The sequence below is a fragment of the Culicoides brevitarsis genome, chromosome 1 (genome assembly GCF_036172545.1).
Source record: "Culicoides brevitarsis isolate CSIRO-B50_1 chromosome 1, AGI_CSIRO_Cbre_v1, whole genome shotgun sequence".
NCBI classification, from domain to species: Eukaryota; Metazoa; Arthropoda; class Insecta; order Diptera; family Ceratopogonidae; genus Culicoides; species Culicoides brevitarsis.
This window is the reverse complement of record NC_087085.1, coordinates 30,506,643-30,520,755: the sequence shown is the minus strand read 5'-3', so window position 1 is coordinate 30,520,755 and position 14,113 is coordinate 30,506,643. Positions and strand designations below refer to the sequence as shown.

Sequence of the window (14,113 nt, the reverse complement as noted above, 5' to 3'; positions counted from 1 at the left end):
AAAGTTTGACTTAAGTCAAATTAATTGACTTAATTTACAAATTTTTTTATTCTAAAAAAACTGTCCAAAAATTCTTGAAAAATAATTTAAGATATTTTATTAAAATATTCAATTCAATTCAAAAAAAGAAAATATTTTTAAAAAATTTTGAAAGTTCTTTGAAAAAATATGGAAAAGCCAAAAAATGGTCAATTTTGATGACATTTTTAATTTTTTTTTTTATTTTGCCCCATGGGATTTTCGGCTTTTGAAATGGGGCATGGGACAAAAACATAGAAAAAATTTTGGAGCGGCCTTATTAAGTTCACGTAAGTTTCCATGTGAATGTAAAAATCTAAGATTCAGCCTTGATTTTTATATACAAAAATTTTCTTAAATTTTGCAAATTTTTTCTACAAAATAAACAAATATGAAAAATTAACATCATAAAATATCGGAAACTAGGTTAACATTCTTTTCTTTCACTCTGCAGTCCAAACACAATACGGAAGTCTAAATAGACCTAGTTCTTCATAAACTACAGAAAAAAATCTACGTAGTAGTAGAGCAAATTTGTTACAGATGCAACCTCTTTAATGTCTGCCCGCAAACATAATTTGATTGAAAAACGTAGCATCTGGTTAAAATAAATGTTTATAAATAATTATTCGCATGCCTGACCATGCCACTGTTCATATTTACTACTACAGAACATTTTGCGGAAAATATTATTAATTTAGAAAAAAATGGGTACTTACCATTCCGCCACACAATGAAACAGCGACAGCTGAGTTGTCATCACCTGCAACATGACCCTTGTAGAAGCAATTCCTTAGCTGATCGTGATCTTGATGATCTTGCTTTCGTCGCAGCGTCTGGTTTTCCCACACGTGGGTAACCTGAAAGAATAAAAAAGTCAATAAATAAGTTGACCTTGATTTTGATTAATGAAGAAAATAAATAAACTGATTCGCAATCAAATCAGAAAGATAGAAAGAATTAAAAGGCGCGATAAAATATCATTATCCAGTAACTATTTTTTTTTCATGCTGATTGTTTATCGTGTGCATTGAAGTGCGTCTCAAGTGATGTGCATTATTTTCCATTTTTCTCTCTCTGTCTCTCACTTGAACATCGCATGTTGTAATTGCTTGTTAATGCTCTTTAATATATAAAATTTAATATCGCGCGCAATAACACACTTCAAGTAGACTCGCACGGCACTAATTGCTATCAAACATGAAAATAAAGAGGATTACAATATTATTTCGAGTGTTTCGTTTTTTTTTTTCGTGATAATCACCGATGTGACGACGTAAAAATGCTGGATTGTTGCCAATGTGCAATCATGCGTCGCTAGACAATGTTGCATGTTGTTTTGCAATGAAGAAAATATGAATGAGATGTATTGAAAGGCTTTCCTGATGGCATGATTAAGTGATCATGAAACACGCATCGCTGGCCTTGAAAAGATCATTTTCTTCTTATTTGATTCAGTGGGATGTTCTAACTGTCTGTTTTGTTGAGTGACTGCTGAAAAATGAATTGATCCATCTATCTTTTTAGTTTGCATTCTTTCACATTTCACGGACACTAAATTTTCGCAAAAAATAACAATTAAAGCCGTATGACACACTTAAATTACGAAAAATGTCATTTAAATAAATTTTGTGCGAAAAAACGTAAGAATACTGCGAGGGCGTCAACAGACGTAAATAACTTTTCCCATGATCCTATTTTGACTACAGCGGAAATTCTTTACAAAAAAATTGAATGAAAAGCCTTTCGGCAAAAAAACGCATTTCATTTGAGCGCATTTTAATGAAAACATATTACTGAGCCCATAACCTATTGATTTTTTAATTCAATCACGAATTGATTACACATTTTGTTTCCTTTTTTTTACTTCTAGTTTCTTTTTTAACTTTAGTTTCTTTTCTAACTTAGTTTCTGCCATGGCTCATTGTTTCAGCAGTGTCACTTCAGTTTTGATTTCTAAGGTGACGCATTCAGGCGAGCCGAAAAGTAACTAATACTACTCTCTTGTTCTGTGACCATTGTTAAAGGACACGACTTCAACTTATTTTTGTGTTATTTGATTTTTATTATTGATCACGAAATTTATTATTAAAACACTTCGAATTGCACCATTTAGGAATTTCGTGTCATGGTGTCATCAACATCCGTAAAGACGTTAAATATCACTGGCTGGACCACCATTAGAAATAAATAAGTTCTGAAAAGGTCTCGTTTTTATTATGCAGGTGTGCAAAAAAAAATTCTCGTCATGACAACTTAAAGCAAGTCCTTCACAATCTAGCAGGTTTGAATATCTGAAAATATTATTTTTTTTGTAGTTCATCCATCTTCTAACATTAACTACTGCCAATGTGTCATTTGCTCTTGAACAATTCATGGCAGAAATAGCTTAAATGTAAAAAAATAGGTTTATAAAATCCTTTTTTGTTTGAGGAACAGTACAAATGCTTCTGCATAGATATTTTCATCCCTTTAAAATCTTCTTTTGCTGATTTAATTGAATTTTATTCATTTTTACTCATAAGTTATAATTTTTGTCTTTTCCGTAGAAAGGTTATGATAAGTTTTTTCTTAATTTTTATTTTCATTGACTTATTGAAAAGAAAATAATTATCTTACGTATTAGCCTTTCTTTGACTTATAGAAATTCCTTCTAACACAGACAGACAAAACATTAAAACCAAAACGATTTTTCGTTTGACATAACGCATTAAAATTAATAATTTATGAAAAATTTCTTACCGTCAAATCCGGACGAACATGTTTGTCATCGTGATACAGATTAAGATGTAATTTGTTTCCAAATGCCTCAAGCTCGTACTGAGGATGTGGATCCCAAATTTCTGTTGTCTTATGTCTAAAATGGCCTGTAACGTCGTCTCGTTTCGAGTTATCTATAACAAAAAATGAGACAAAAATTTATTTTTTTTTTCTTTGATTGATGACTTGGTAATTATTTAATTTCCAAAAATATTTAATCTCCGAAAAAATTTCTGTTGATTTGGGTTATATATACGAGACGACAATATTAATCACATACCTGTCTCTAGTTCACTCGAATCTATGTTTGTTGGTTCGTACTGTACGACATCGGTGTCGTGCGGTTGCAACAGAACCTTTTTCAACTTGATGTATTCGACGTTGTTTAATCCATTTGGATCCTGCACTAATAAATCATCATCAAGACTGAATTTTCTATTGTTTGTGGCATCGGATGACGATATTGACGGCGACGGCGGCGTCTTTCTCACATTGTTTAATGCATTTCGATGAGTATCTGTAAAAAACGAAAAAAAAAATGCATTAGCCAAAAATCTCTTGAAGAAATTAAAGTTTTGTTCGTACAAAGAACGAAACGTGACGAAAATTTATGATATAAACAAAAATGTGTATAAATCATTAAGTTAATTGGGTAGAATGATTACCACAGTAATGACGACGTGTGTGTGTGTGAGTTCGCGACGATCGACGATAAATCATCAATTTTTGTGCAGATTATCAGTTACACTTGGCAATTAGTTGAGTATTTTTTCGTTGGCGGGGTCAACGTGCGTTATTGCGCCGATGAACGATGATCGATTAGGACTTGTGAAGTGATTATTGCATCAGATGCACTTACTGGGTAGATGATAGATTGGTAAACGTTGTGCATATTGAATGCCTCATTAACGAATTGACCGAATAATTGCATAACAATAAGCAATTGTATAAACAAAGTATTTCACTACTTTGTAGACTTGATGTGAGCTCATCTAGAAATATTTACTTAGCAATGATTGAAATTTTTTCAAGAACCTTCAGGAAAAATAAACTTTTACTTTAACGATCTCTCATTAAAAACGGCAATAAACACAATTTATCACGATATATGTTAATATATAATTAAAAGGTGCTCAGATTATTGATGATCTGATCAATGTTCGATTGTTAAACATTAATAACAATTTTTTTCCATTTACCATATAATTATCATACGAATGCCCCCGTGTAATTTAACACATGCAATTATAACATTTTTTCTCTGACTTGCTTCTTTCGTGCAAATATTGATCATCATTAAAAACAAATTTGCCCTAAGGAAACAAATTTTTTGTCTTCCTCCCAATTTTCAAACGGTTCCACTGAAGCATATCGCTGATCGATCAAATATTTCATTCATAGTTCGATGTTTACTTTTTTTTCCGCAAATCATATACACACCTCAACTCCATTCACCGCAGTAACCGAGATCTTTATCATCTCTCTTTTTATGGCTTGTGTAAATAGTAATTTGCATTCGTTTCGAGCCTTATTTACTTCGCAAACACAAAGTTATAAAAAAAACATTGTTAAGCGAGTAAATGATGTGTGTCGAATGACGCTTCACTTATAACATGCCTTTTTCTGAACCATTGATAGGAAAAGGTCAGGCAGTGTGACAATGACTCCTATTGACCTGCGCTAATGTTAACATTGCTACCGTGCAGATAAAGAAAGGCGACACGAGGAGTAAATAAAACTTTGTGATTTCTATTATCACTTTTTTTACTTGCTAACATACATAAAAATGAAAAAAAAAATCCGTAATTGACAATAAAATCTCGTGTTAATGACTCATTAACTTTAAATTATTATTACCGATTCGTAGATCAATCGGGAATTGTTCATGTCGTTCATGTCTTTTTCTTTTTTTGTTTCAATTTCTTTGATATTTTTATTGTACTTTGTTCAGTGAAGTTGCTTTTGTAAAGCAAATTGTATATTTTATCATATAGAATTACAAAAAGTAAAGCGCAATAATGTGCACGTTTTTATAAGTTTTTGTGTTAAATGTTAACGTGGAAGTCCATAACACATTATTATTATCTATTTTGATCACAATTCATTTATAAATTGTCATTTTGTTTCAGTATAACAGTTCGTTAAACATGAAACTTTTTTTTTCAATAAATTTATTGGTAGGAAGGGTCAAAATGCTTCGGTACGTAAATAATTTGTAAGTTTTTTAAATTTAATTTTTTTTTTTTTATTAGATTTATCTTAAAATCTAATCTGCAGCATTCTAACGAAGATAACAAGTAAGGTAATTTTTCCTTATTTTTCCTTTTTAATTTTTCTTTAATTTTTAAGGTAAGGTAAGGAAGTTTTAAATCAAGTTGATGTGCAGCAGATAATGAGTCTAGTTAAGATGTTTTTTTTTTTATGAGATGATTGTCACAGACTTACTCGAGATGGAGGAAGTTTAATACGAACTCATGATTCGAAGAATGGTCAATTTCCGAAAACCGAAGGATTGCTCAGTCGATTCTTAACCATAAGAATTGTATTATATCATGAAATCATACGAAAGTAAAAAGGAAATCTGTAAAAAGGAAACGGCTTCTCCAAAATGAAAAGCAATGACCAGAATTAGAATTGTTAATAATACAGAATGGTTTATACAGAACCACATGCATTTTCTAAAAAGACAATCGTTCCAATAATCCTACATATATGATTTTTTTCTAACACATGTGAGTTGAAAATAAACAAAATTCTAATTCCTGAAATTTAAATTTGCTGAAAATAACATTAAAGCTTAACGATGAAAAATTGCTTCTTTAAAAAAATCGTTCTTTAAAAAAAAATAAGCTTAGAAAAACTAGAAAACATTTTTTTGTTCAAATCATAAAATGTTTTTAAAATATTTATTCTATGAATACTTTAAATTAAACCAAATGAATTTAAATTAGAGATTAAACAAAAATAACAAAATTGACCCTCTCTAATCTTGTATTAAAACATCACAACTAAAGTGCGAAAATACAAATAAAAAGCGATGCAGGTAATAAACGAGAAATGTACGAACAGCGAATTGCAAGATGAAAAAAAATTGTCCCTAGCTTACAAGTATATTGTAACGACATTTACGATGACAATAATCTGATGATATTTGCACGCAAGGTAGGTACTGCCATCAGCTTTTGTTTACTTATAAATAAAAAATAATAATTTATTTTCCACTTCACACTTATTTCGTTGATTTTTTGTTTTGTTTTCATCCGCTCGTCTGGTTCGTGCTCGTTTTGTTACCGCCTTGCAAGTCAATTGCATTTAACTCTCAGAGAATATATTTCCGCGATCCGCAGAAAGTGCAAAATAATATTTCATTAAACAAAAAACAGTTGAACGAATGATGATTAATTGAAGAAACCACCTTGAAATTTCTGTTAAAAAAAAAAAAGAATTAAAGGATTTTGAGCGAAACAAAAAATAATCCCTCCATTTATAATAAATAAATAAGTGAACATCATTAATTCATGTTTACACACGAAACAAACAAAAAAAATACACCAACGAGTTTTAATGACAATTTATTATTTGCTCGTCATAGAATCAACGCCATGGACGATCATCACGGTCTATAAATTAATTTAAAGAGAAACGACAATGGGAAGTCAATGATCTTTTATTCTTCTTCATCGTTTATGATTTAATTTTTTCTATTGTTATATTTTAATTTGAGCCAAATCTAAAAGAAAAAAGTGCAGTGCAGAAACATCTTGATTGAATAGTTGAGACGAGACAGTTGACAAGACATGGGAATGCGATCAGAGGATGTTTTTTGTTCTGTATCGAGGTACCAATTTATTTGGCAGTTATAAATATTTTTATTCGATTATAATTTTTATTAATAGACAAAAGTGACGTTGAAGTGTATTAATTAATTCATTTTATTTTTTTAAACTATTTCAATTGATTTTCAAACAGTGAGTGACGTCTCTTCACAGAAGGTCAGCATAGAAAAAAAAATAATGACAAGAAAGCAAGACAACTTATTGGCAGTGCATTCACAATTAGCATTGCGTGCAAAAACAATCATATTTCTTCAATGTTCAAGGCCACACACATTCTCAACATAACACCATCAATCCATTTATCGTGTCTCATTAAAATCTGAACTCAACTGAGGTAAGTAAGCTAACAAAGAACCTTTCAATATTAATGTAATTGGACACGAAGTTAGCATAATAAATCATACGTTGACTTATGGTTTTGCGGTTTTCATTATCTCTTTCTCTTTACATGAAGTGCGACATTACAATGTTAGACCAAAAACTGAATTTCCTGATATTGAAAAAAGCCATGTGACCATGAAAAGTGATACAATTCAAATCAACATTGTAACTCGTTCGAGATTCAAGATGCATGCGATTAACAAATCAATCAACACTCCACTTTATATGCAAATACCAAACAAAACGAGAGAAAAAATATTTATTGCCCTTCAATAAGCACAATAAACTCTTTTAACTATATGTTGATTCAAAACAAATATTTAACATATAAATAAGTGTTTATAAACAATTCAACATCAATATTGTATCAATCAAGCTTTACTTTTTTTTCTTACAATTTCTTATCAAAACTGAATTTTAATTACAAAAAATAAGATTGTAATAATTTGTATTGGTGCAAATCGTTATGCCATTGAGAACGTGCTATAAATATTCATTGATAATGATGAAGGCAGCAGATATTGCATGGGAGGACATTAATTCGTGATGATCTAGAAGTCAAGATTTGCGTCTCAAAACATCTGCCAAATGAGGAAAGAGATGCCGACCGTTACCGTTTGATGAGACCTAATTTGTGTTAAGCCGGTGTTAATGTTGCCGGTTTATTTGCATAACAAATGAGATTGCAACTTTTTTTTTGTGTACAGAATGGACATGATGCGCTTGTTTGTCTATGCAAATTTTTGGCATCGTCATTTTCAGTCAATCGATGAATGAATGAAATTAATTCAAATGGTTATTGACAAGAAGTTATCAAACTTTTCGTTTTGATAATGAAGCTTATACTTGAGCGCATTTTGTGAAAAAAAAACATTCATTAGAGGTAAGTTCTTTAAATTCTAGAGTATGAAAATATAGAAATGACAAAACTTATGACAGAAAAGATTCCTAATAAGAAGGAAACTTTTCGTTACAGAATTCAGAATTCAAAACACAAAACTTTTATGAAGTTGATTATGTAAAACGTTGGTCAAAAAGGACTCAGAGTTCGAAAATCCGACAAAAAAAGCGTTTGACTGGAAGTAATTTTTTCTTAATGTACTAAAAACAAACTAATACTGATACTGTTACTCATATGTTAAAAAAGGGAACCAACATGCAATTTACAATTTTTGGAAAAAAGTGCCGGTAGGCGGAATAAAAAGACAACAACTTCATCGCACTTAACACAAAAAGGATACGGAATTACAAGCAAAGCGGTTCTTCCAGCTTCAAAGCATTTTCTTCCTCTTCATTATCCACTTCCAGTCGACGAAATATCGTGAGCATGCCAACTTCATTGTTGAAAATATTTGATTTGTTGTCTCTTCCATATATTTAAAATGAAGTTAACAGAACTTTGTTGTTATAAAGTAAAGTAAAACAAATGTTCGAGACCATCTTGCTTTAACTCCCCGAAGAAAACAAACTTAATTAAATTTTGAAAAAAACCAAAGAAAATTCATTTTCACAAATTTTTTGAATCATACCTTTTAAAAGGTTATTTTTAATCTTAATTGAAATGAATGCAACACAAAAAATGTCAAGGAAGGACCCAATTTGGACATCCATTTAACTTCCGAAATGCGTTAAAAAAATTACAAAAGCGCACACCCGATAATCGTGTTTGTATTCTTTTTTAATTTTTTCTTTTAAAAGTCATAATAAAGACATTAGTTAGAATTAAAAAGTATTAAATTCATAATTCATGAAGAATATTGACAGTCGAAGGTTTTAATAAATAATAAAATAAAAATTAATATTTGTTTAGTGTTTTCTCTTGCATATTTCAGATTACCATCTGATTTCAATGTTTGCACTTTTGCAGTCAAAACATTGCTGCTCCCTTTTAATTCCGATTTGCAAGAACGCACAGAAGTTTCTTAACTTTTTTTTTACGACGACGTTAAGCTGATAAGACAGGTCAATTACTCGCGATTCAATTTTAATCCGTCATCGTCGGTTGTTGTCTCGCGCAGACCTTCAACTTTCCTTCATCAACAGCACATGTAAAGTAATATTTAAAACAAGATGTAAAACATCAATTATTATTATTCGAAACAACGCACGAGACGACGACAAGACAAGAAGGAGAGTCCATGAACCTGAATCAATGCGCTTTATTTTTAATTTAAATTGATCAATCTCTCCGGCCGGCGCGCAAACATTTATTTTATTTTTACTTTTATGCATTTATAATAATTTATAAAGCATTAGGCCACCACTCACGCCTGACTCTAATGCATTTAATTAGAGAGACGATTCAATCGTCGACAATTAAAAAAACATATTTCATGTCGATGTGATGAAGATGTTAACAACTCTTTCCGTAGATACGCCAGTGCTGTGCGTAAATTACTAGACGAGACATAAAATTTATAAATACACTGCCAGACACAAAATAAATAGATTGAATTTCATGTAAATTAATAAATAAAATGCAAATAAAGTGCAACACTCGGCAGTGTTTACCTTCAAAGCTTAAACAATAATTTTTAATTTAATCATTTATGCATAGAAAATGTGTACATGGAAGACTTAAGAAGAGTCGTTAGACCCATATTGTCTTGTTAGTGTCGGACTTTTGTGAAATATTTGCTTAGGAGAGATTTTAATAACAATAAATATTAATTAAAGGTCCATTTATGTGATGATGACCCCCTTTTAACGCGATAATTTATTGAAAAACACACAATTTTCGCGTCAAAACAATTTCATTTCCTGGATATCTTTCGAAAAAAATTTATCGTGTCATATCTCTGGCTCGTAAATTTCCGTGACTCCGCATGCAGCTCGGGCGAGACATTCATTGAAAACAGGTATTCGTGCAGCGATTTGACAAGTGCCAATCCGTTCGGAAATTATTATTATTAAAACGTCGCTGACGTCGCTCGCTCGCACATAAATTTATTAGTTTTTAATAATAATACTTTTTTTTCCACTGTGTCACTGGGAAATATTAGCAAAAATAATAAATGGTTAAACATACACATTTTTTTTTATTAAGTTGTCGAACACTAATTCCTCGACACTTGTTGCAGTTTAATTAAATAATCATAGAGCATTGTCGAGTAATTCATGTTTTAAAGTGTGTAAATGCTGTGCCTCTTTTTCTGCCGAGTATTTAAAATCTAATTTGAATAAAATGATCATAATCGTAAAATTATTATGAGCAAGAAAAATTAAAATACGAGATCATGATATTGCCGTAAATGGAATTCCTGTTTTGTAAAGTAAATACATAAAATACTGATAGTTTACCGTTAACGAGTGTTTTATGGGATTAGCGAGAGATATATCCTTTTAATGGCGCTAAAATGGGTTTTAGAAGGTCATAAGCGACAATTTCTGGTCTTTGTTTAGGTTTTAATCCCTTCTTTACTTTTTATGGGAAAAAGCCATAAAAATTGTTTGTTTTCTTTTTATTTATAATATAAAGGAGTTCTAAACGGTTCATTTAAATAAATCGGTTATTAATGGACTTTCAGAAGTCTCTTTTCTTCTTTGATAAATAAGCAGAGGCAGAATAAAGAATAAATGGCGCTTTATCTTGCCTTGTTACACCTTTTCCATTATAACTCATTATTTTGTTATTATTATAGTGCATTTCACCCACACACAGATGCACATCCATTTAAACTGGACAAAAGCTTCTTTGAGCTTCTTTGAATAAAAAGGTAACATCATGAAAGGTGCGTTTCTTATAAAAGATGAGAAAAGTGTATAAAAACAACGTCTGTCCGTTGAACAGGTATGTATTATTTAAAAATTTTCAAAACGTAAAAAGTCTTTAATTCATAAATTTTCAGCACTTTCAGTAACTTTTAATTATAGGGACCCAAGAAAATTTAACTAACGTTTTGTTTAGTTGTTTTAACATTTTAAACGTAGGAAGCTGTGGTATGGATGGGTCGTCTAAAATTTGCCTATTACAAGCCTTGAGTATAACTTAATGAACTGAGGAAGAAGTATTGTAACAATGAACAACTTTCTTTAACCTCTTTTCAATATAACCGGAAGTTGATATCGACAGAGGATCTTCTATTCTAATTGAAGATAATTACAAAAAAATAGATGATAAAAAATTGTTTTACTTATTTTAGAAATAAGAAATTTCAAATTGCTACAACAAAAAATCAGAAGACGTATTCTAATGTCGAGATTATTTTCTGACAAACCTCATAAACTAAGGTGACTGCGACAGACATTGATACAAAGCTTTCAAGATTCGTTTGACCGTAGGAATGGAACTCAAATGAAATGGATGAAGTATAATCTCTTTCTAAAGGTCATGCTTGAAGCTAACTGCGGAATAAACTTTGTGTCTTACCTAAGGTTTTTAGTTATTGTTTTAAATAATGGAAACTCAGTATCAAAAGTAAATTAAAAAATATACAATTAATGTTGAATGAAATTCGTTTCTTAAAGAGAAACTCATATACTCTGAAGCACTTCAAACTAAAAAGCGCTCAAGCATATTTCGAATTAATACAAATGAAAGCCTTTTTAATCTTGTTATAATCTTTTGACAAGACAAACCACAATAATATAATAATGCGTATTTATCAATTTTAGAACAGAAAATTTTTTTTTTCATTTTTATTATTTATAATCTTTGTTCAACTTATTATACTCCAATTACTCACACTCCTAAATAATCATTTTTTTTTCATGCAACAAAAAAAAATATTTATGAGTCGTTAAATTTAAATTTACATAAAGGGTTTTTAATTGAACGATTATTTATGGAGAAGAATGATCTGCGTTACTTATGTCATTGTCGCACGACGCCGCGCATGAATGACTCTTTTTGGATTGCGTAATGTGGGTGTGATCAGAACTCTTTTCTTCTCTGGATCAAAACATGTCACTTTTTTATTGTAAATCATTTTTTATTTTATTTAAAAAAAAAGAAATACGAAAAAATGAATGAAGGGACAATTTCATTGATTGACGTGTTGGAGTTCATAAAAATATTCAAATTAATTTCAATTTAATCTTGTCAATAGTGAATGCGGTGTTTATTTAAATTAATAAACCCTTCATCTTTTCATTTTAATCTTCATCAACGAAAAAAAAAACTGTTGAATGAAATTGAAGCTGAAAAGTGGCACAAAAGCAATAAAACGGGTCAGCTTCAAAAAGGGCCAGCAGCTCAACGTTGTCGTCACATAAATCAATCAAAAGGGCGATAATAATCAATGTGTTACAACACTTTGTTATATTGTCATATTTTTTATTTATTACTTTTTAATAATTTTTTAAATGGTTGATGATACCGGTCTGTCCCGATTTTTTTTTTTGTTTCATTCGAAACAACAACATCAAGTCACTTCATCGACAAATGACCTTTAAGGTCGTATGAAGCAAAAAACAAAACAAAAAATAGTGTTTGTTGTCTCATAAACGCGTAAACTTGATTTTTTTTTTCGAGAAATTAATGGTATTTTATTTGCCAATCAAATATTTGGTTGTTTCATAAAAAAATATCAGATTTTGTGGAGTTGAGTATTTTTTTCTCGTGTAAATTTATTGCGTATGAGATTATCGGCAGATTTATCTATGCGTATCGGTGTGAAGATCGTGAGAGATATCAATAATTAAATAATTTATTGAACATTCTTGAGATTTTCTAATCAGAAAATTAAACATTTATGTTTATATGGAGAATCGTTAATGAGCGAGCGGCTTATCAATCAAACGAAATTAACATCTTTATTGAGTGGCAAACTGATGACAGTGATGTTAAACGGATTTAGATAATTTGAAGGGCTGATTTGTTGATCGTTAAGAAAACTAATTTCACACCCTTAGGTTTTTGATTAAATTTAACATTCTATAAGGATAGATTTTAAAATTTATTTAAATTGTAATTTCAGCAATTTTGGAAAAATAATTTTAGAAAAATATTTTTTTAAATATTTTTTTAATATTTTTTTAAATATTTTTTTTAAATTTTTATAATATTTTTTTAAAATTTTTTTAATAATTTTTTATAATAAAAAATTTAAGAAATTTTAACTTTAAATTTTTAAAATTTTATAAAATTTAATTTTTTTAAAAATTTTTTTAAATTTTTATTTTTAATTTTTAAAAAATAAGTTTAAATATTTCATCATAATTTTTTTTTCAAAAATATTTTTTCAAAAAAATAAATATTATAAAATTTTAAAAATTATTTTCAAATTTTTAGAATTATTTTTAAAAATCTTTGAAAGACCTCCCACTTAGCAAAAAAAAAAATAATTATCTAATTCCATTGTCAAATCGTGTTCATTTTCACCCCAATAATCCCACATGTACAAACAAAAATTCTACAAGCACTGACCTGAACTTGAACAATTAAAAACATATTTTTCTCATGACTCTGACCAAATTCGATTTTCAAGCAACTGATTGATCTCTTTCGACACCTGAGCATTTAGAGTATTTACAATTTAAAATTTATTCATCAACACAGTGTCACACAAATTGTGTGATCGTTCATTGTGTCGTACTTTAATTGTGCAGGTTATCAATAATAAATCAATAACACAACGCTTGACTTGTTGCGCGAGGCATGAATACTTTTAATTTTAATTTTCGTTCACAATGGATTTAACTATTTTTTTTATTTCTTCTCTAACTCACACAAGGTGTATGAAAAAAGATATCTGATGATATTGACATTAATGTACAGACAGCGAGTGCAGCGCAGGAGGAAACAAACAACGTCGTGACTGTGTATTTGACAAAGTTGTAAGTCATGGCCAAGTGTTTTTAATTTTATTTTGAGAGAGGTGTAACTTGATTACTCTTTTTATTTGCGCTAATTACTTCACTTTCAATTTCTATTTATTTCGCTTGTATCTGAATATTTTATATTAAATTTTGCAAAAATAGGTTGTTGCAATTTTAAAAAAATTTTCAAGTTATTAAATAATTATTTTTTTAACCAAATTAAAATTTTATTTTTATTCAAATGAATTAAATAATTAATTTTATATTAAAAATATTTATTTAAAATTTATTATATTTATTTTAGAAAAATATGGTAAGAAAAAGAAAAGTCAAGAAAAAATATTTAAGAATTTTTAATT

General features: G+C 29.5%; 1 protein-coding gene across 1 annotated transcript in view; it reads right to left on the bottom strand.

The window, feature by feature from the left end:
* The window catches only part of LOC134830615 (A disintegrin and metalloproteinase with thrombospondin motifs 15), a 106,599-nt gene that overhangs the window by 35,705 nt on the left and 56,781 nt on the right, over nt 1-14,113 (bottom strand). Inside the window, exons 3-5 of the mRNA XM_063844160.1 lie at nt 3,059-3,295; nt 2,761-2,912; nt 738-878 (exon numbers count right to left, since the gene is read on the bottom strand). Of these exons, the coding sequence (XP_063700230.1) occupies nt 738-878; nt 2,761-2,912; nt 3,059-3,295 (530 nt within the window). The remainder of the gene's footprint in view (nt 1-737; nt 879-2,760; nt 2,913-3,058; nt 3,296-14,113) is intronic.